This window comes from Hakea prostrata, chromosome 4 (genome assembly GCF_041222555.1).
Source record: "Hakea prostrata isolate BN-2017 chromosome 4, UWA_Hpros_2, whole genome shotgun sequence".
Classification (NCBI taxonomy): Eukaryota; Viridiplantae; Streptophyta; class Magnoliopsida; order Proteales; family Proteaceae; genus Hakea; species Hakea prostrata.
The window spans coordinates 3,222,733-3,242,242 of NC_142603.1; the positions used below are offsets into that span (position 1 = coordinate 3,222,733).

Here is a 19,510-nt window from a genome sequence, read left to right on the forward strand (position 1 = left end):
AAAGCTTTGCTTAATTTCATAGAAAATCATAAATATTTTTATAAAGATATCTTCTTTTCTACGTCGTCATAATTTTGTATTTCCTAAGGATTACATATGTGCCAAATTTTGAACTTTCCATCACCATGAGAAGTCAAGTTTAAAAATATGTTACAACATTAGAATAATATAATGCATGACTACTTCAATTAGTCGAAAATTGAAACATTATATTTTATAAATAATTATTTTCATCTTTGAAAGTCACGCCTTGAATCATTCATAAACTTTTTTTGATGAAAGCACCATTTAGAATACTTTACATTTAAGTGTTCAGGTGCATTAAAGCACCTCCATGCAATACGGTATTTTAGGTACTTCTATTGCAATTCAACAAGTTACTCATGGATTTTTGGGGTAAAATTTCTCATGAAAGGAGTTGCTACTTGCTACAGCTATATACATATTTTGAAATTAAATTAGGGCCTTTTTGGTTACATGAATCTAGAGATTTCAAATCTCTGGATTCATAAATGCGAGATTTATACCGTTTGGTTGTGAAAATCTCTAGATTCGTGAAATCTAGAGATTCATCTTTTTACACTAAAAATGTGAATCTGTAGATTTATGGGTATGGGTGAAATCCAGATATTTCATACCTACTATAAAAACGCTAAACATTTGCGCATTCACAAAAATTACAGATGAATCCACAGATTTTATTCCACATATTCGGTTAACCAAACAGTTAATTTTATAAATTATGACTCTATAGATTTGAAATCTCCAAACTCATGTAACCTAACATGCCCTTAAATGAAGAAAGCATGATGCCCAAAATAAAGATCATCAAAATTCAGTTTCTATATCATTTTGGATTACGAACTACATAAAAAAATATTTTCACCAAAACAGAGGATTACATAAATAAATACAATAAATTACCAAGAAAATAATTAAGTATAAATTTTAAAATAATTAGAAAATAAAGATTCTATATAACTTCCTTGTTGGGGGGAACAAATATTGCTTCTCTAACGTTTATTCACCACACAATAAATGTATGACCGTATTTGAATATTGATAAAATAATTTAAAAATAAATTTTAGTGGGTCCTACATAGAGCAACACCCGTAATATGCGGTGAAAAAGAGGTGATCTGGACTCTCTAGTTTTCTTTAAATGGATGGATTTCATGGAAATAAATGTAAGTGAAAAGGGAAAGACAAGTAAAACGTTAGATTTCAGCGCATTCAATGTAAAATAAAAAATTTACCAAAAAAAAAGAAAAAACACACACACACAGAACCAGCCTGCACAGCTCCACTTTTGCTTGTTTTCGTGCTATAAATTCTAAAAAGCTCTCTCCTGTTCTGCTGCTGCGTTTGGGCCCTCCTCCACTACTGATTACCCATGGCGGTTTCTGGGTTTTCCATGGCGAGAACCTCAACCATCAGTCCTCCCATTAAAGCTCCACGAAGACCAGTGCAGTATCTTAGTCGCAGGAGACAGGTTCTGCAAATTTAATCCTTAACCTGCTCATTGATTCTGTGTTTTTTCATGGATGTGTTTGGCTGAATTGGCATCAATGCTGAGACTTTGATAACTATGATTTTCTAATGGTAGTTGACGATGTTGAGTTTTCAGGTTCAAACTAGAGCTTCTACAAGCAATTCTAATGGCAGAGAAGGGAAGAGATTGATAAAGAAAGAAAATGGTGCTTGGAAAATTGATTTCTCAGAAGAGAAACCCACTACGCCGTTACTTGACACAATTAATTACCCAGTTCATTTGAAGAATTTGTCAATACAGGTAACTGGGTTTTGTAATTCAGTGGGTTTTCTCCTCTGTTTCATGGGTTGATGGAATTTTTACTGTGTCTTTTCAGGATCTTGAACAACTCGCAGCAGAGCTTAGAGCTGAAACTGTTTATACCGTTTCTAAGACTGGTGGGCATCTCAGTTCAAACTTGGGAGTGGTGGAGCTAACTGTGGCTCTTCACCATGTTTTTGACACCCCTGAAGATAAAATCATTTGGGACGTTGGCCATCAGGTGAAGAACTCTGCTTCTCAACTATAATTTTCAATTGGAAGTGGTTTGATTTTCCTTCCATCAAAATTTTTTTTTCTTTAGTTTTTTATAAGAGTTTAAGATTTTCTGATCTGGGTGAAATAAATTTTCAGTCTTACCCACATAAGACATTGACGGGAAGAAGGTCCAGAATGCATACGATCAGGCAGACTTCTGGGCTTGCAGGTTTTCCTAAAAGAGATGAGAGCCCTTATGATGCTTTTGGTGCAGGACATAGCTCCACAAGCATCTCTGCTGGTCTTGGTATGAGAATGAATCATAGATTAGATTCTCAATTCTTTGTTGAATTTCACAAATTTTCGACTAAGAAGTCGTGTAAGTTTCTGTACTTGATAGGAATGGCGGTTGCTAGAGATATTCTAAAGAAACATAATCATGTTATCTCTGTGATTGGAGATGGAGCCATGACAGCAGGGCAAGCTTACGAGGCAATGAACAACGCAGGATATCTTGATACAAATCTGATTGTTATATTGAATGACAACAGACAGGTCTCCTTACCCACTGCTACTCTCGATGGTCCAGCACCACCAGTTGGAGCTCTCAGCAGTGCCCTCAGTAAGCTGCAAGCAAGCACCCAGTTTCGCCAAATCCGTGAGGCTGCCAAGGTAAGCTTTGCATCAGATTAGATATTTACAGTTTGATTCATTCGCTATGGCTTCGAGCAGAAAATTAATCTGAACTGGGTTCTTGTCAGGGTTTAAGCAAAAAAATAGGAGGCCAAACACATGAAGTTATAGCAAAGTTGGATGAATATGCAAGAGGGATGATCAGTGCCTCTGGTGCTACTCTGTTTGAAGAACTTGGCTTGTATTATATAGGTCCAGTTGATGGTCACGACATTGAAGATTTAGTGGCCATATTCCAGAAAGTGAAAGAAAAGCCTGCAAAAGGACCTGTTTTGATCCATCTTGTAACTGAAAAAGGAAAGGGTTATCCACCTGCAGAAGCCGCTGCTGATAAGATGCATGGTCAGTAAGTTATTAGTATTGCCTGCTAATCCTATTTTATCACAAGAATCCCCAAAAGAGATCTGTTTCTTTATTTTGTTTTTGATTGCAGGAGTTGTTAAGTTTGACCCCAAATCTGGAAAGCAGTTCAAGTCCAAGCCACCAACTCTTTCTTACACCCAGTACTTCGCAGAATCTCTGATCAAGGAAGCAGAAATGGATGACAAGATTGTGGCTGTTCATGCTGCTATGGGTGGTGGGACTGGCCTCAATTTCTTCCAGAAAAAGTTCCCAGATCGATGTTTTGATGTTGGGATTGCAGAACAACATGCTGTAACATTTGCAGCAGGTCTAGCAACAGAGGGAATTAAGCCATTTTGTGCTATTTATTCATCATTTTTGCAGAGAGGATATGATCAGGCAAGCCATTCAGAACAATTTAAGTTTGAATCTGTTCCGACTTAGGGTATTCTTTTTGTGTGTGTGAAAATTTTCTGAAGCTGCTTCTTTGAATGCATTCAGGTGGTCCATGATGTTGGTCTTCAGAAATTACCTGTGCGGTTTGCAGTAGATCGATCTGGCTTGGTTGGTGCAGATGGACCTACTCATTGCGGTGCATTCGATATTACATACATGGCTTGCTTGCCAAACATGATAGTCATGGCTCCCTCCAATGAAGCTGAGCTGATGCATATGGTTGCCACAGCAACAGCCATTGATGACAGGCCAAGCTGCTTTAGGTTCCCAAGGGGTAATGGAGTTGGAGTAGCACTTCCTCCTAATAACAAGGGTACCCCACTTGAGGTAAGCATCACAAGCTTCAATGCAAGTTTCCAATTTGAATTGGGCTAGTTACTCTTGGAGAAAGAAGGAAAAAAATAAAAAGTCATACTTCTTTGGTTTTGCAGATTGGAAAAGGCAGAATTCTGTTGCAAGGAAACAGAGTGGCTATTCTAGGATTTGGCTCCCTGGTTCAGCAATGTATTGAAGCTGCAAATTTACTCATCTTCTGCGACGAAAGAGTCACTGTTGCTGATGCTAGGTTCTGCAAACCTCTTGATACAGAACTAATAAGAAATCTGGCTAGGGAGCATGAGATCTTGATTACAGTAGAGGAAGGTTCTGTTGGAGGATTTGGATCTCATGTGTCTCATTTTCTGTGCTTGAATGGACTTCTTGATGGGCACCTCAAGGTAATATCCATTCAAAGAAATTCCAGTTTCCTTGAGAATTATCTTTCTTGGAGCTTTTTTTCTCCTTGACCTTGACTCTATAGATGACTCTGAATATCCTTTGCAGTTGAGATCGATGGTGCTGCCAGATAGATACATTGACCATGGATTTCCACAAGATCAGATTGCCGAAGCAGGGCTTACTTCAAGGGATATAGCTGGAACCGTGTTGGCTCTCTTGGGAAGGGCCAAAGAAGCACTCCACCTCAAGGGACTTAAAATATAAGAAACCAGACTTCATTAATTTAGAGGCTAGGTCGGGGCATTGTCCTTTTGATCTTCCATCCAGAAACAGTGAAGAGTTATACCCAGTGGGAAACTTGATTATTCAAGACATTGCTGTGCTTTCACTCTGATTTTTGACCCAGAAGCTGGAGCTTGGAAGAAAAGCATTTGTGCTGAAACAAAACCCAAAGTGTGGAAGATAAAGAAAGGAATTTAGGACTCTTTAAGTATGTAGAATTACTGTTTACATTTAAATATATAAAGTTTCTTAATTTACAAAATCAACTCCTTATTTATCCCCACTCCCAAAATCTGGAAAACCAATGCTTTCAAAGAACTCCATAACAGAATTTGGGTTCTCTGTACCGTGGAACCTACGATAGATTTTGTTAGCTGCAGAAGCAGCAGTTTTTGGGGATAAGCCACATGAATTTACAAGGTAATCTATGACTTAAGGTAGTTAGCATCGAGTCATAAAAGACCCTCCCTCTACAAAGCCATAACCTGCACTCTATAAAACCAAAATCGAACCTTTCTTGCACTCTATAAAAGTCTGGGTTGAAGGGTTCTGTAATAAAATAAAAATAAAAAATAAAAATTGAACCCATCTAGAAACCTCCAACATATTCCAATTAACAAGAGGTAACGATTCAGATATCGAAACAACAAATTCCATGTCTAAGCGATTTTTCTTAATCGTGTTGATCAAGCCATACATGTACAAGAATCTTTTCTATCAAACAAACATATACAGATTGAAATAACATCATGCGCCTCAAGATAAACTGAACAAGAAAAATATAACTTCAACTCTTACGGTTAAGCAATAGAACATTTTTGAAAAGAAAAGAAAAAAAACCCCAGATTTGAGTCAGATATACAAATAAGAAATCAAGTGTTTCCGATTCTAATTAACTAGGAAGGAGATTACGGAGCGGACCTTCAGAAACAATTCGAGATTCTGAGATGTTGGAAAAAGATTTTAGGGGTAAGTTTTGAAGGACAGAGATGCAATGCATCTTAGGAGTTGATTTTGTAAATTAAGAAACTTTAAATCTTTAAATGCAGATCTTATGGAGAATAGATGTGAGGGTATTTTGGTCATACAAATCACAATTTGTCTTTAATTGATCTTATTGGATACCTCAGGGAAGGCAGATGCAAAGTGTCAATTTATTTGGACTAAAAATGACATGGACCAAACCTCAGGGAGTACATATGAAAATTACCCAAAAAATTAAAGAGCTGGCCAACAACCTTAGTAAATGCATAAATTTATTTATACATATAAACAGTGAATCGAATTGATTAAAATCTTCTGGTTATTAAGAACTTGGCCACAAACCTTAAGTAATTGACAGCAGATTTTCCTGTTTTAACACCCATTAAATATACTAAATATTATGAATCAAATATTTATGGATTTCTTTGGCTATAAGCATTGTAATTTTGCTAAAAATTTGCAAAGAATTCTTTGTATCTCACTCACTAGAATCCTTTTGGACTCATTTTCCTTTTTTGTGAGGTCCCATATGTAATTCTCCATAAGAATGCATGTCCACATTCAACTGAGGAATCAAAAACATATTTAACATATATTGATATAGGTCAAGTGTTTAAATCAACTCATCTCTACAAAGTATAGATTAAACGAGCTAAGGAATAGACTTCTTCAATCCGAAATTACAATCTTCACCTCTCTAAATTTCAATAAACTAGGTACATTCATATTTGATTTTATTATTATCAACCACTATCACGACGAAAGACTTCATTAATTCTAACCAACGTATAAATGTCAATGACAGATCAAGATATTGATTCTTGTTATTTTAACCCTGGCCATGATTGAACTACGCCGTTTCAATTACTTTTGTGATTTTCTACTATTGTTGGGCACTACATCACAACGAAAGACTTCATTAATTCTGATCAAAGTATAAGTGTCGAAAACGGATCACGATCTCAATTTTTGCTAGTCTAACCTTAACTGTGATTAGACCTAGATAGTCTTAATATCTTCATGAGTTTTGTATTTTATGGATCATTGTATCGTAGTGGAGCAATCTTACATGTCATTATGTTGAGGTACACACACGCTTCCAAGTAAGAAAAATATATTTTCAAAAATGGACTCAAGTCCCACTTGGAGAAGAAATTTACTAAAACAATGTTTGATGATTTTGTTTTAGCTATTTGAGTTGAAAATTTTCCTCTTCATGTAAATAAAGCATCGCGACACATAAATCATTGGGAAATTCAATTCCGAAAAACTGAAAGATGAGAGGTAAATAAACAAATGAACTTTTTTTTCTTCTTCGTTTTGGTTTAGAAGACCAGGATGAACTTTAGTGTTTTTTTTTTAATTTTTTATTATGTGGTGATAATAAACCTGAATGAACTTTAGTTGGAAGGTAGAGCCGTTTCCCTGTATGAAATAAATGTAATTTTCCATAAGAGGAAAAAGTGAAAAAAAGAAAAAGAAACAAACAGAAGAACAAGGAGAAACATTGTATGTAGCTCACTTTCACTTATTTTCTCACTATAAATTCTGGAGAGCTTTCTTCTATTAGCGTTCAAACCCTATAGTCTCTCTCTCTCTCTCTCTCTCTCTGGATCAGTCATGGCAGTTTCTGTGTTTCCCATGGCGAGAACATCAGTCATGAATCTTTCCAACAAAACTCCACAAGCAGCAATGCCGTATCTCAATTGCAGAAGACAGGTTATTTATAAATGATCACTCTTTTTTTTCTGTCTCATGCATGGATATTATGATTATTGATATGTGATTGATGGTGATGAGTTTCAGGTTCGAATGGGGGCTTGTGCGAGTAACGAATCGGCAGAGGAAGAAACATATGAAACAATGAAGAAAGTGAATTGTTCATGGACAATTGATTATTCTGGACAGAAACCAGCTACGCCATTACTGGACACAATTAATTATCCAGTTCATCTGAAGAACCTATCAATACAGGTAACTAGCTAATTAAGTCTGTTGATGATGATCTTGTGCATGATGGGTTATTAATTATGGTTTTGCGTTCTAATTTTCTTTGGATCGATCAGGATCTTGAGCAACTGGCAGCCGAGCTTAGAGCTGAAACGGTGTATACAGTTTCAAAGATAGGTGGACACCTGAGTGCAACCTTGGGAGTGGTGGAGCTGACAGTGGCTCTTCACCATGTTTTTGATGCCCCAGATGATAAAATCATTTGGGACGTTGGCCATCAGGTGAATCGAAAGAATTAATTAACTTCGATCTGATCCTCTAGCTATATATAGAAACTTTAATTGGAAATTATATATATATATATTTTCTGATCGAGGAGCAGTAAGTATTAACTTTTCCATTTTTATATATTTCCTCTTCATCAGGCTTACGTGCATAAAACTTTGACGGGGAGAAGATCAAGAATGCATACGATCAGGCAGACTTCGGGACTTGCAGGTTTTCCTAAGAGGGATGAGAGCGTTTATGATGCTTTCGGTGCAGGACATAGCTCCACAAGTATCTCTGCTGGCCTAGGTACACTGTACACCTACTCATTTCACTAATTCCCACCAACCCATCCTTCCTGTTCCTTCCTTACTCTTTCTGAGTCTACCCGTCCGAGTCGAATTGCCTCCCTCCCATGGGGACCCTTTTGAACTACCAAAATAAGGGGTGGGTCCCACGTGGGTCCCATTGATTGATGTTTCCATTTCTGATTTTTGTTAAAAATATATATAGATCGGTCGTATTCCCTATTTTGTGGTTCAAAAGTGTTAGGAGAGTACATTTGTCGAGGAGATTATCTAGCTAGAGTCTTCCAAGTCTGGATCCTCTACTCGTCAAGGTAGGGTATGTGCTGGGCCCGTATCTGAATGTGGACAAAATGAATTAAACTTGGGATTCCAATGGAACCCACGTGGCCCCCCACCCTTATTGTGAGGCGAAAGTGTCAAGGGTGCACATACTTTTACTTGTTAGGGTAGAGGCCTGAGTTCTCTTCACACTTCGCTCCCACATATTAGGAGGGGGCTTACGTGGGTCCTACCTTAGATTTATTTTGTCAATACTTAGAGGTGGACACCACCCTTAAGGGAGCACATATCTCTACCCTGGCAAATATTTAGACTCACCCATCAGGGTAGTCTAAGCTCTCCTCATACATCTCCACCACGTATTAAGGTAGGGGACACATGGGACTTATTGAGGATCCCACCTTGGATTCATTTTATCCGTCAGAGATAGGTGGGCACTTCCCTTAATGAGTGGTGGACAGCATAGATGTGCCGAGGAACAGACTCTTTTTAGCAACAAGGTTTGAAAATTGCTATGTCGGTGGTTGGCGACACTATCGACATTGTGAGATATCGCGATATGTTGGGCAACATTTGGAGGGATGTCGACGAAAAATCGACCCCTAGTTTTGAAGGGTATTTGAGGTCATTTTAGTATGATTTTTATTGTGTAACTTAACTAAGTTAAGGCCAAGAAACAGACTGAGACCATTATTTTGACCTTAAAAGATCACTTAAACTAATGTTCCTAATTGACAAATGGTCGGTTGTATGTGAGCGAAATTAGAAGTTTATAAAACTCGCATGTAAGAAATCCCTTTTGATCGATACAAACTATGTAATGTAATAGTTGGCAATAACCAAGCAAGATGTATTCGTTGCAAATTAAAACAAAATAGCGTTAAAATGCCATAAACAAAAGAGAAAAGCGACATTCGCGACATATCAGTAATATATTCTTGACTTATTGTTTCATTTGTTCTAATTTTTATAATTTGTTGTTGACATTTATTTGAAAACGTGGAACCTGGTTTTCTTCCCATTGCAGGGATGGCGGTTGCAAGAGATCTCCTAAAGAAGAAAAACCATGTTATCTCTGTGATTGGAGATGGAGCGATGACGGCAGGGCAAGCTTACGAAGCGATGAACAATGCAGGGTACCTTGATACGAACATGGTCGTAATACTGAACGATAACAGACAGGTCTCTCTGCCCACTGCCACTCTTGATGGTCCGGCGTCGCCGGTTGGAGCTCTGAGCACCACTCTAAGTAAGCTGCAAGCAAGCACCAAATTCCGCAAGGCCCGTGAAACTGCCAAGGTAATTAAGCACTTGATCCATCGTTAAATAACTTAAATTGGTACGTATGTCTAAGGAATTCAGGTTCAAATTAATGGCAAATTTGTCTGAATGGAGTTCTTCTTGCAAGATGTGATCAGAGTTTAAGTAAGAAAATTGGAGAGAAAGCACATGAAGTTGCGGCAAAGATGGATGAATATGCCAGAGGCATGATCAGTGGTTCTGGGGCTACTCTGTTTGAGGAACTTGGCTTGTACTACATAGGCCCAGTTGATGGTCATAATATACAACATTTGGTAAGCATTTTGCGAAAAGTGAAAGAAGATCCTGTACGAGGACCTGTTCTGATCCATGTAATCACAGAGAAAGGAAAGGGCTACCCACCTGCAGAAGCTGCAGATGACAAGATGCATGGTTAGCTAGTTAATTAGTATCATCATATCATTAATTTGACGGCAACTAGCTAGCCAGTCTGATTTTATAATTAAAATTCGATCTCAAACTGATTGATCTGTTCTAAATTTCTGGGTTTGCAGGGGTTGTGAAGTTCGACCCTGAATCTGGAAAGCAGTTTAAATCCAAGCCCAAAACTCTTTCTTACACCCAATATTTCGCAGAATCACTGATAAAAGAAGCAGAAATGGATGACAAAATTGTTTCAGTCCATGCTGCTATGGGTAGCGGAACTGGCCTCAATTTCTTCCAGAAAAAATTCCCAGACCGATGCTTTGATGTTGGGATCGCAGAACAACATGCTGTAACATTTGCAGCAGGTCTTGCAACAGAGGGACTCAAGCCATTCTGTGCTATTTATTCATCATTTTTGCAGAGAGGATATGATCAGGTAAGCCATAATTCACAACAATTAAGTTCGAAATTTTGTTTTTTTTTTTGGGGTGGGTGGGGGGTGTTGTCTGAACTTTCTGAAGCTGCTTCTTTGAATGAATTTAGGTGGCCCATGATGTGGATCTTCAGAAATTACCAGTGAGGTTTGCATTAGACCGAGCTGGCATGGTTGGTGCTGATGGACCTACTCATTGTGGTGCCTTTGATATTACATACATGGCTTGTTTGCCAAATATGATAGTCATGGCTCCTTCCAATGAAGCTGAGCTAATGCATATGGTTGCCACAGCAGCAGCCATTGATGACAGGCCAAGCTGCTTTCGGTTTCCAAGGGGTAATGGAGTTGGAGTAGCACTCCCTCTGAATAACAAAGGTACTCAACTTGAGGTAAGCACCACAAGCTTCAATGCAAATTTTCCAATATAAAATGGGAAGGAAAAAAAATTCTTACTTCTTTGGTTTTCTTTTTCCCCTGATAAACAGATTGGGAAAGGCAGGATTCTGATGGAAGGAAACAAAGTGGCTATTCTGGGATTTGGATCCATAGTTCAGGAATGCATTGAAGCTGCAAATACACTTCACTCTCATGGCATAACCGTTACAGTTGCTGATGCTAGGTTCTGCAAACCTCTTGATGCACAGCTTATAAGAAATTTGGTTACTGAGCATGAGATCCTGGTAACAGTGGAGGAGGGTTCCATTGGAGGATTTGGATCTCATGTGTCTCACTTTCTAAGCTTGAATGGACTTTTGGACGAGCACCTCAAGGTAATCTACTAATCTCCCTAGCTTTCACAAAGCCTTTCAAATCCCTTAAAGAAATGCCAGCCCTGAACCTTGCTGATTCTATGGAGCTTCTTTGAATGTTTGCAGTTGAGATCATTGGTGCTACCTGACAGATACATTGATCATGGTTCACCAAAAGATCAGATGGAAGAAGCAGGACTTACTTCAAAACACATATCTGCAACTGTATTGTCTCTCATGGGGAGGGCTAAAGAAATACTTGAGCTGAAGTGATTACAAATAGAGATGTAGGCATAAAGAAAACAAATAGTCCTATAGATTCGTGGTCTTCTTCAAAGTTCTGTCATTGCATGGCCCATCTAGGTTACTTGGTAAATTAAATAAAACCCAATGTTCTTCAAATAGATATTTAGGTAGAAAGAAGCCAAATAGTCCTATTGATTTGTGGTCATATCTTCAAGGTTCTGTCATTGGCCCATCTGGGTTATTTGGTTTTAGTGAGTGTTGTCATGTTGTGTGAGGAAATCTTGTTGAAACAAAGCTAAATTTGAGAACACCCTGGCAAGATTGGGCTGGTGTTGGGCAGAGTTCCATCAATGGCCCAGCTCAATCAGTGCTGCCATGGGCTTGTTTAAGGTAATTAGTTTCCTTTTCCATTTCCTTCTTTTTCCCTCAAAATTTCAATAGACAAAGCAACCTTTGTAAAAAAATAATTGAAACTGCATGCAACATCATTTGATGCAACTCAATCCCATCCTTATGGGTTCAACCTTTCATTTTTCCTGGAAAAATATCAGAATCACAGAGAGCGATGGATAAGAACAGAGTTATGAGAAATCAAAATGAAAATGAAACCTAGCTTCTTGATAAAGGAGAAGTCATGCACTGTTATGCAGTACTAATTAGGTTAGTATGTACATCCTTGTTGAGAAATCCATAAATGGATACGTGCGTGTACGTGTAAACGCACCAGACTTTCACCATTGTTGGACTTGACTAACTTTGCCATTATGGAAAATGTGATAGGAATGTAAGAACAGATATATAATGGGAAAGAAAGAAGCTAGCTTTCAAATGAATTCATGAAGCAGGCACTTCGGTGATAGGTTGAAAGCTGACCCAAATTTATAATCACTGGTTAACCCTAGTGGAGAAGCTCAGTTTTCTCATTTTAAATCTCAAGTCAATGATCAAACCCTTGAGATCATCACCTCATCTTGCTTGGACTTGGACACAAAACAATCACATCCATGAGACTAGTTAAACAGAATAGAAGATAGCTCATCTGGTGTTCCATACAAAACTCCCAGTTGATTAAAGAAGTTAATTAGCTAGTTGTAGTAACCCTAGCCAACACTCCACTGACCACTTCAGTTCTCTTTTGCAACTAGTTTGGGTTACTTGTATGTATAACCCCTCACAATGATAAAACTTTGACATTAGAAGATTTTCATATACCCAATTAACTTCAATTCTTTATATTATAAGAACTAAGTCTAAGGGGTAGTTTAGTTAACAAAGAAGCGTGTCTAAGTAGATATGCTTTTCTTTTGGGTTATTTTTACAACTTATGTATTTCTAGTAGAATACATATGCATGGTTGAATTGGTACACATGAATTCATTAGAAAAAAACAATAATAAAATAAAAGAAGAAAGAAATGGTATACATACCTGAATGGAGGTGGACTTTGGCAGAGTGGTCAGTGGACCATAGTTGTAGTATGAGTTAAAAGTATTTCTGAAACTGCTCGGATAAAGCTGTATAGGAAAACTATTCTCTCAAACTCTGCTTGTGTGGAGTCTCCAACATATCGAATGATTTTTCAAAGAGAGACATAGAAGTTACAAATATTTGCAGTGTCAAATATAAAGCTAAATACTAATTTTATATCCATCCGTTATCGTCCAGTGGTTAGGATATCTGGCTTTCACCCAGGAGACCCGGGTTCAATTCCCGGTAACGGAAAAGAATACATTTTGTTTGTGATTATGAGACCCAAAATAAAACAAAATTTCTGTTTTTTTTTTTTCCAAGCAAAAGGGACATCTTGTGTACTTTATTTATTATTTCAATGAACTTGCTTTCATATATTATTTAATTCTAAGAGTTTTTACAGGTATTTGAATGATCAAATGTCCTTATGTATAATAATATAATTATGTCGTTTTAACAGTTAGGTTGGGTTGTACTAGATTCTCTAACCTGATCGATAGAAGATAATGCTTTCATCATAATCGTCCACCACATATTTAAGAGGTTGTTCATCACCTGATACGTATAGGATCTCAACTCCGTAAAAAAGGCCTTAATCAACAAATTGTTGAATATCTAGCAATATATTTTATGCCCCGGATATATGGGTGGTTAATAAATTACATGCATGTGGAGTACTGGGTTTGAGTATTACGACTATTTTTCCTAAATACAACTAGGGATGAATTCTTATTAAATAAATAAATAAATAAAATACTAGAAGATTAGATTGCTTGTGAACACATTCATTCTCGGTGTTCCACATCACCCTCATCTTCATATATATATATATATATATATATATATAAGACTGAACATCAATCAAATATTTACAAAATAATATTCCCATGCATTTTCATGTGCATATATTTTTAAATCTTCCTTGTCAACACATTCATTCTTGAAGCTGGCACATGCATTTGGATTGAAAGCATTAAACAAAAGATGTTGAAGACTAGATTGCTTATGCTTATGAACAGATTCATTCTCAAAGCTGCGACATGCAAATATTTAAATCTCCTTGGATATTGAGGTTGCAGGTAGGAAATTAGTGCTCCTAATAAATTATTATATCTACATGTCAAAATAAGAGAACGGAGATAGAATATCATGTTAGAGTTAGATATATGATGTACATGATTAAAAGAAGGATTTTTGTTTGATTTTAATCACGAAGATAATTAAAGAAATAACTACGTATGCCTCGAAAGACATATGAAAAGAGAGAAACATATAGAAAATATAAATTAGTAAAGATGTAGATGGCTATCATGAGAATGATACAATTTTATCTTCAAAGGAAAACTTGTATAGGAAAGACTTCTTTGCTATAAGACATATAAATCCATTTCTTCTATATATTAATTTACCTAAAAAAAGACAAAATCCAAATTGTCGCCATATGAAGCTCTTAGCTCTTAATAAAAGGTGGCATGACATATTCAGACTAAAAGACATACAAATCTATTATTCAAATCTATTGTTAGTTGACCTTCAATGCAAAGTGAATAATTGAATTTAAATTGAATAACTGGTCACATATACATGCATGGATGGTCAGCACACCAATCTTGCTTGAAAATCATTGAAGATCTATTCATGAAAATTAAAGTTGGTAAATCGTTGAAGTATAATTTAAGAAAGCAAACAAACTTTTAACATGTTAATTGTTTGTTTCATTAAATTTAGATTTTTCAAAGAAAAATATATTACAGAAGAAAAGTAAAGAGATTAGTGAAAAGAGAGCAAGATTAAATCAAGTATTACTTGGTTTTAGAGATTAACTGGGGAAATTTGCAAAAACTTAGTAAACAATATGTCTGCCATTGATAAGTTGAAGAACACTCCACTTCATTGACTTTTACAATTTACTCAGAGAAGTAAATAAAAATCACAGGTTATAAATGTTTTTTGTTTTGTCTTTGGATTCCACGCCTTTGATTTATTCAAGACATAAATTTGCATTCAACCAAATCATTTATATAATTTTTCTTTTACGGATTCTCTTTTGGTTCATTTTTTATGTATTTATTAATTGTGGAAGTTTTATTTCAAGTGAACGTCCGTCCAGTCCACGGACTTAATAGAGAATGAAACTGGGATCTTGCTGGGCTAGTGCCACTGACATAGTGGTGACTCTGGTGCCCACATTGGATAAATGCCACGTAAATTTCACATAAACTATGCCGCTCAAAAAATAGTTCGCTTTGTTATAAAGAATGAATTCACAAAGCAACTACCGTATATAATGCCAAAAGTACATCCACATTTGTGACCTTTTTTACGGTATATATATTCCCTTTTCTAGTACATAACGGGGTCAAAGACCCTAAAGAAAAAAACTACAGTAAGAATAGTCTCCATGTTTACCATGAGGACTTTTTCTAAACTTGGGAGAACATCCAAGAGCACTCTTCGTTGGTGAACTTTGACATCCAATTGGCAGCTTTATTTATAATTCATTTATAAAGCACCTTCAGCGATTCTCTATCTCATTTTCTTAAGATGAAATTAAACTTTAAACCTACAACTTGTAATATGAATGAAAGAAATAATGCATTAATTTTAAATGTTCTATAATTTTCGGAGTTTATACATTTAGACACCAAATTCTTTGAAACGGTTGTTTAAAAATAAAAGTTCCCTTTACCAAAAAAAAATAAATAAATAAATAAAAGTGCCCCTAGATTACTCAGAAAATAAGTCAATTTTATTTTTAGCATCTAGAAGTAAATAAATTCGATCCACTGTAGTTGCTAGCTCCATGGTAGTTTATCAAGAACATTGATTCTTACCAAAAAAAAAAAAAATCAAAAACATTGATGATAAGAAGTAAATGTGTTTTGTACAAGAAAGAAGGGACACGGATGTATCATATGTCTAACATGTTTCTTAAGTGTAGACAATCAAAATCTTTTTTTTTTTTTGTGAGACTTCTAATCAAATACTCGTGAAGAACATGTGGTCGACCGTAGAAAGACTTGCCCAACTATAAAGTGATATTCAGCCAAATTGTCATATAGGACATTGACAAAACGATTTGTTAGCTCTTGTTTTGGGCAATTTGTCACGAATCTAGTTGAATTTCCATTAAACCCATACATAAAATGTCAAGATTGGTTTCAAATTTCGGTTATAAGTAACATTGAGAAAAAAAATTAAAACTCATGTAATAGTTATATGTCAAGACCACCAAACTCGTGCTAGGGTTTGTATTTGAAGTGTATTTCCATTAAACCCATACATAAAATGTCAAGATTGGTTTCAAATTTCTGTTATAAGTAACATTGAGAAAAAAAATTAAAACTCATGTAATAGTTATATGCCAAGACCACCAAACTCGTGCTAGGGTTTGTATTTGAAGTGTATTGTCGTTCATTTAGGAATGACAGATATTCCACTAAACAAATGGCATCAAATGTCAAGACTGAATTGGTTATTTTTTTCATTCTTCCACTCTTAAGAGAAGAGCTCGGAATGGTATCAAAGGTGTCAATCATGATGATCTCTTTTATATTTCAAATCAAATCTGGGGGCTGGATGAGGCTTAATTTGGTGGGATTCTTTGCTAAGGGTAAGCCAGGTTGGGCGGTACAGTTTGCTTGCACGACTTATCTTCTGTAGTTTTGGAGGAATCGTGATGTGCATGAGTGTGATTTTTTGCGACCTCATAATGGAAGACAGTTAGCTTTAGAATATGGGAAATTGGTGGTGGGCTTCCTGTGCTCGTTTCAAGCAGTCGGTAGGCTTTGGAGTGTCTTTGAGGTGGAGGTTTCTTCATGGTGGTTGGATTAAAGGAAACGTGGATGCTGCCTTTCGACGTAGGGGTGCGGATGTTTGCATTGGTGGTTTATTTCGCGATTCTGCGGGTCGTTTTATTAGTGGTTTTGTTAGAAGGGTTCGGTCAAGTTGTGTCCTTGAAGCAGAACTTGAAGCCATTTGCCAAGGTTTGGAGCTGGCGATGAGTAGTCATCTCCTGCCGTTACAGCTGGAGTCGGATTCCCGAAAAGCAATAGAGCTTTTGGATCCATGTTGTGTGGATCGTGTGAGGTTTGGTTGTTTAGTTGAGCGAATTGATGTTTAGCTGCATGAGATAGTGAGTACGCGATTCGTATATGTTGGACATGTTGCTAATAAGGCTGCTAATTGGATGTTTAAGTTTTCACTCGATTTGGAGTGCTCTTAGATGTTCTTTCAGGATATTCCCCACAGGTTGGAGGAGATCCTTCTGGCAGATTGTGATGCAGCTTCCTTGTAGTTTCTCTTTGAATCCTTGACTCTGTTGTTTTATTATCGGGGAAAAAAAATGCATTTCTTGGTTATTTTAAAACTATTTATTCAGCTTCTTCTCTGCCTTACTATTTGGAGTTTTTTATGTGATATATGGAAGTATAGGAACTGAAGACTTTGAAGCTCTGATTGGGCCCATCACTGAAACAGAAGTTTAGAAAGTCATGTTTAGCATTAATTCACAATTACTGTATATGTTTTTTCACTATATTCAAATCATATTTGTCAAAGAGATGTTACTCTGATTGCCTACAAGAATCGAGGTTTCCGTAGTTTGTTTTCCACTTTTAAAATTTAATGTCCTTTAAATGGCAAGTGATTGAAGGTTAACACAAGTATTCCATAAATAATGGGAGAAAAATTCAAAAATTTATTGGACGATTCAGATTTAGTTGGTAGATATTTAAAAACGTTCAGCTAAGAGATTCACACGTCCATTCAACTACCACATTCCCTAGATTCATGAAATTTAGAGATTCATATTTTTACACTAAAAATGTGAATCCATAGATTTATGGGTATGTCATACCTGCTATAAAAGCACTAAACATCTGAGTATTCACAAAAATCACGTCTAAACAGTTTTCAAGATGAATCCCCAGATTTCATTCTATAGATTCATGTTAACCAAACAGTTAATTTATGAATTATAATTTCATAAATTTGAAATCTCCTGATTCATATAACAAACAGGCCCTTAAATTATATTTAAAATATAAAATTACCAACATATCCATAATAAAAGAATTTTTTTTGGGGTAAAGATACCATACTAAATATTGATAGTGATGGATTCTCTCTCATCGTTTAGGCGTATCTCCGTATATGGTGGGTGGATAAAAGCATAAGTTTAAATAAAATTAATTTTTACCAAAAAAATAAAAAAAATTAATTAATAGTAATAAGTAATAACAACAATAATTTCATCATGCATATCTGATCATAATTCAAATTAAAAAAATGTGTGGCAGTTTTCAACTTGGCATGCTCGTCACTCTATTTTATTTTTTATTTATTTAAACAAAATTATATTTCAAATCAAATCTTTATTTAAATCAGATATTTTTTCCCAAATATTTACATTATTAGAACAGTAAAACTATAATTTATTGTTATGAAAGGAATTACAAAGGATGTGGACCCATTGTTAGGATGCAAGAAAAAAAATGCAATATCGACTTGGTTTTTTGGTAAACTTTTCCCAGATACAATTATACAAAATTGATACCATTAATACACTACAGTTATTTAAATTGCATCAAGATTATTATTTTTTTTTAAAAGGTGTCTCATATTCTTAGAAAAAGTAGCGGGCGGGGACTATTACATATATCATCAAGGACGATCAAACCTTTATCTCTCTATTGAAAGGAGTTGGTCATTAGATACGGGCGGGGACTATTACATATATCATCAAGGACGATCAAACCTTTATCTCTCTATTGAAAGGAGTTGGTCATTAGATACGCTACCAATTGAGCTGACCTTTGATGGTAATTGCATCAAGATTAACTCAACACATTTCAACCTATATGCCCACTTTAAGCAAATAGTTGTTGATAGCAAATAGCCTGGATTGTCTACCAAGCAGGGGTAGATGTTTGTGCTTCTATTACATTTTTCTATTACAGAATATGAAGAGTTTCACAGTGGGTTTTACCCATTAAAAATCTTACATTTGATTAGTTTTTTTCAGCACTTAAATGTGGGCTCTACCCTTTTTATGTGGTGGAGAAGCATACAGAGAGCACATACCTCTTTATTGAGGATCCAGATTTCTTGAACAGTGGCAGAGCTACGTTAGGGCCAGGGGGCTTCCCTCTGCCCCCTTTAGGAAAAATTTTCACATTCTTTTCTTAAAATCTTGAAGTTTTTCCTTTGATTCTTTTTTCATGGGTGAAATATGAATAGTGAGACCCTCTAATTGAAGAAAAATTTTAATAACAAAGATAATGAGCAGAAAATTCATTGTTTTCTGTGTGAAACATCAATATTTTGCCTCTACCCTCGCTCATTAATCAATGATGCTTGCCAGGAACTATCAAATGACTCTGTTTTTCACTTCATCAACCATACTGGGTTTCTTTTTTAGGTCAAATCGATCATATTGGGTTGAAAGGAGGTGTTTCAGTCTTCCAAAAATGATGAGTGACAATTTTTAGCCCCTCAAATTATGTAAGTACATGCATCGTGTTGGCCACTTTCTCTGAAAGCTCTTGTACAAAATATACAGAAATAGTCCCCCCTCTGGGTTGTTAGATAAGTAAAAGACAAAGAAAGAAGAAGAGAAATTCAAAATGAAATAAAA

The 19,510-nt window shown here is 36.0% G+C and overlaps 3 protein-coding genes and 1 non-coding gene across 4 annotated transcripts; all 4 read left to right on the top strand.

Annotated features, from left to right (window-relative positions):
* The first annotated feature begins 1,364 nt into the window (after positions 1-1,364).
* On the top strand, positions 1,365-4,690 carry LOC149017100 (1-deoxy-D-xylulose-5-phosphate synthase 2, chloroplastic-like). Its single transcript, XM_089153808.1, has 10 exons — positions 1,365-1,492; positions 1,628-1,792; positions 1,869-2,033; positions 2,165-2,315; positions 2,409-2,680; positions 2,770-3,043; positions 3,135-3,442; positions 3,545-3,826; positions 3,931-4,215; positions 4,322-4,690. The coding sequence occupies exons 1-10, from the start codon at positions 1,394-1,396 to the stop codon at positions 4,478-4,480; spliced, it is 2,160 nt and encodes a 719-aa protein (XP_089009934.1). The 5' UTR covers positions 1,365-1,393; the 3' UTR covers positions 4,481-4,690.
* A 2,412-nt stretch (positions 4,691-7,102) lies between these two features.
* Positions 7,103-11,489, top strand: LOC149017101 (1-deoxy-D-xylulose-5-phosphate synthase 2, chloroplastic-like). The gene is made up of 10 exons (XM_089151419.1): positions 7,103-7,201; positions 7,289-7,456; positions 7,549-7,713; positions 7,858-8,008; positions 9,314-9,585; positions 9,705-9,978; positions 10,101-10,408; positions 10,516-10,797; positions 10,894-11,178; positions 11,284-11,489. The coding sequence occupies exons 1-10, from the start codon at positions 7,103-7,105 to the stop codon at positions 11,428-11,430; spliced, it is 2,151 nt and encodes a 716-aa protein (XP_089007545.1). The 3' UTR covers positions 11,431-11,489.
* A 1,564-nt stretch (positions 11,490-13,053) lies between these two features.
* On the top strand, positions 13,054-13,125 carry TRNAE-UUC (transfer RNA glutamic acid (anticodon UUC)). The gene has a single exon. It is a non-coding gene; the product is annotated as a tRNA-Glu (tRNA).
* A 3,484-nt stretch (positions 13,126-16,609) lies between these two features.
* On the top strand, positions 16,610-16,996 carry LOC149017103 (uncharacterized). Its single transcript, XM_089152869.1, has one exon. It carries the CDS (start codon positions 16,610-16,612, stop codon positions 16,994-16,996), a length of 387 nt encoding a protein of 128 aa, XP_089008995.1.
* The last annotated feature ends 2,514 nt before the right edge of the window (positions 16,997-19,510 follow it).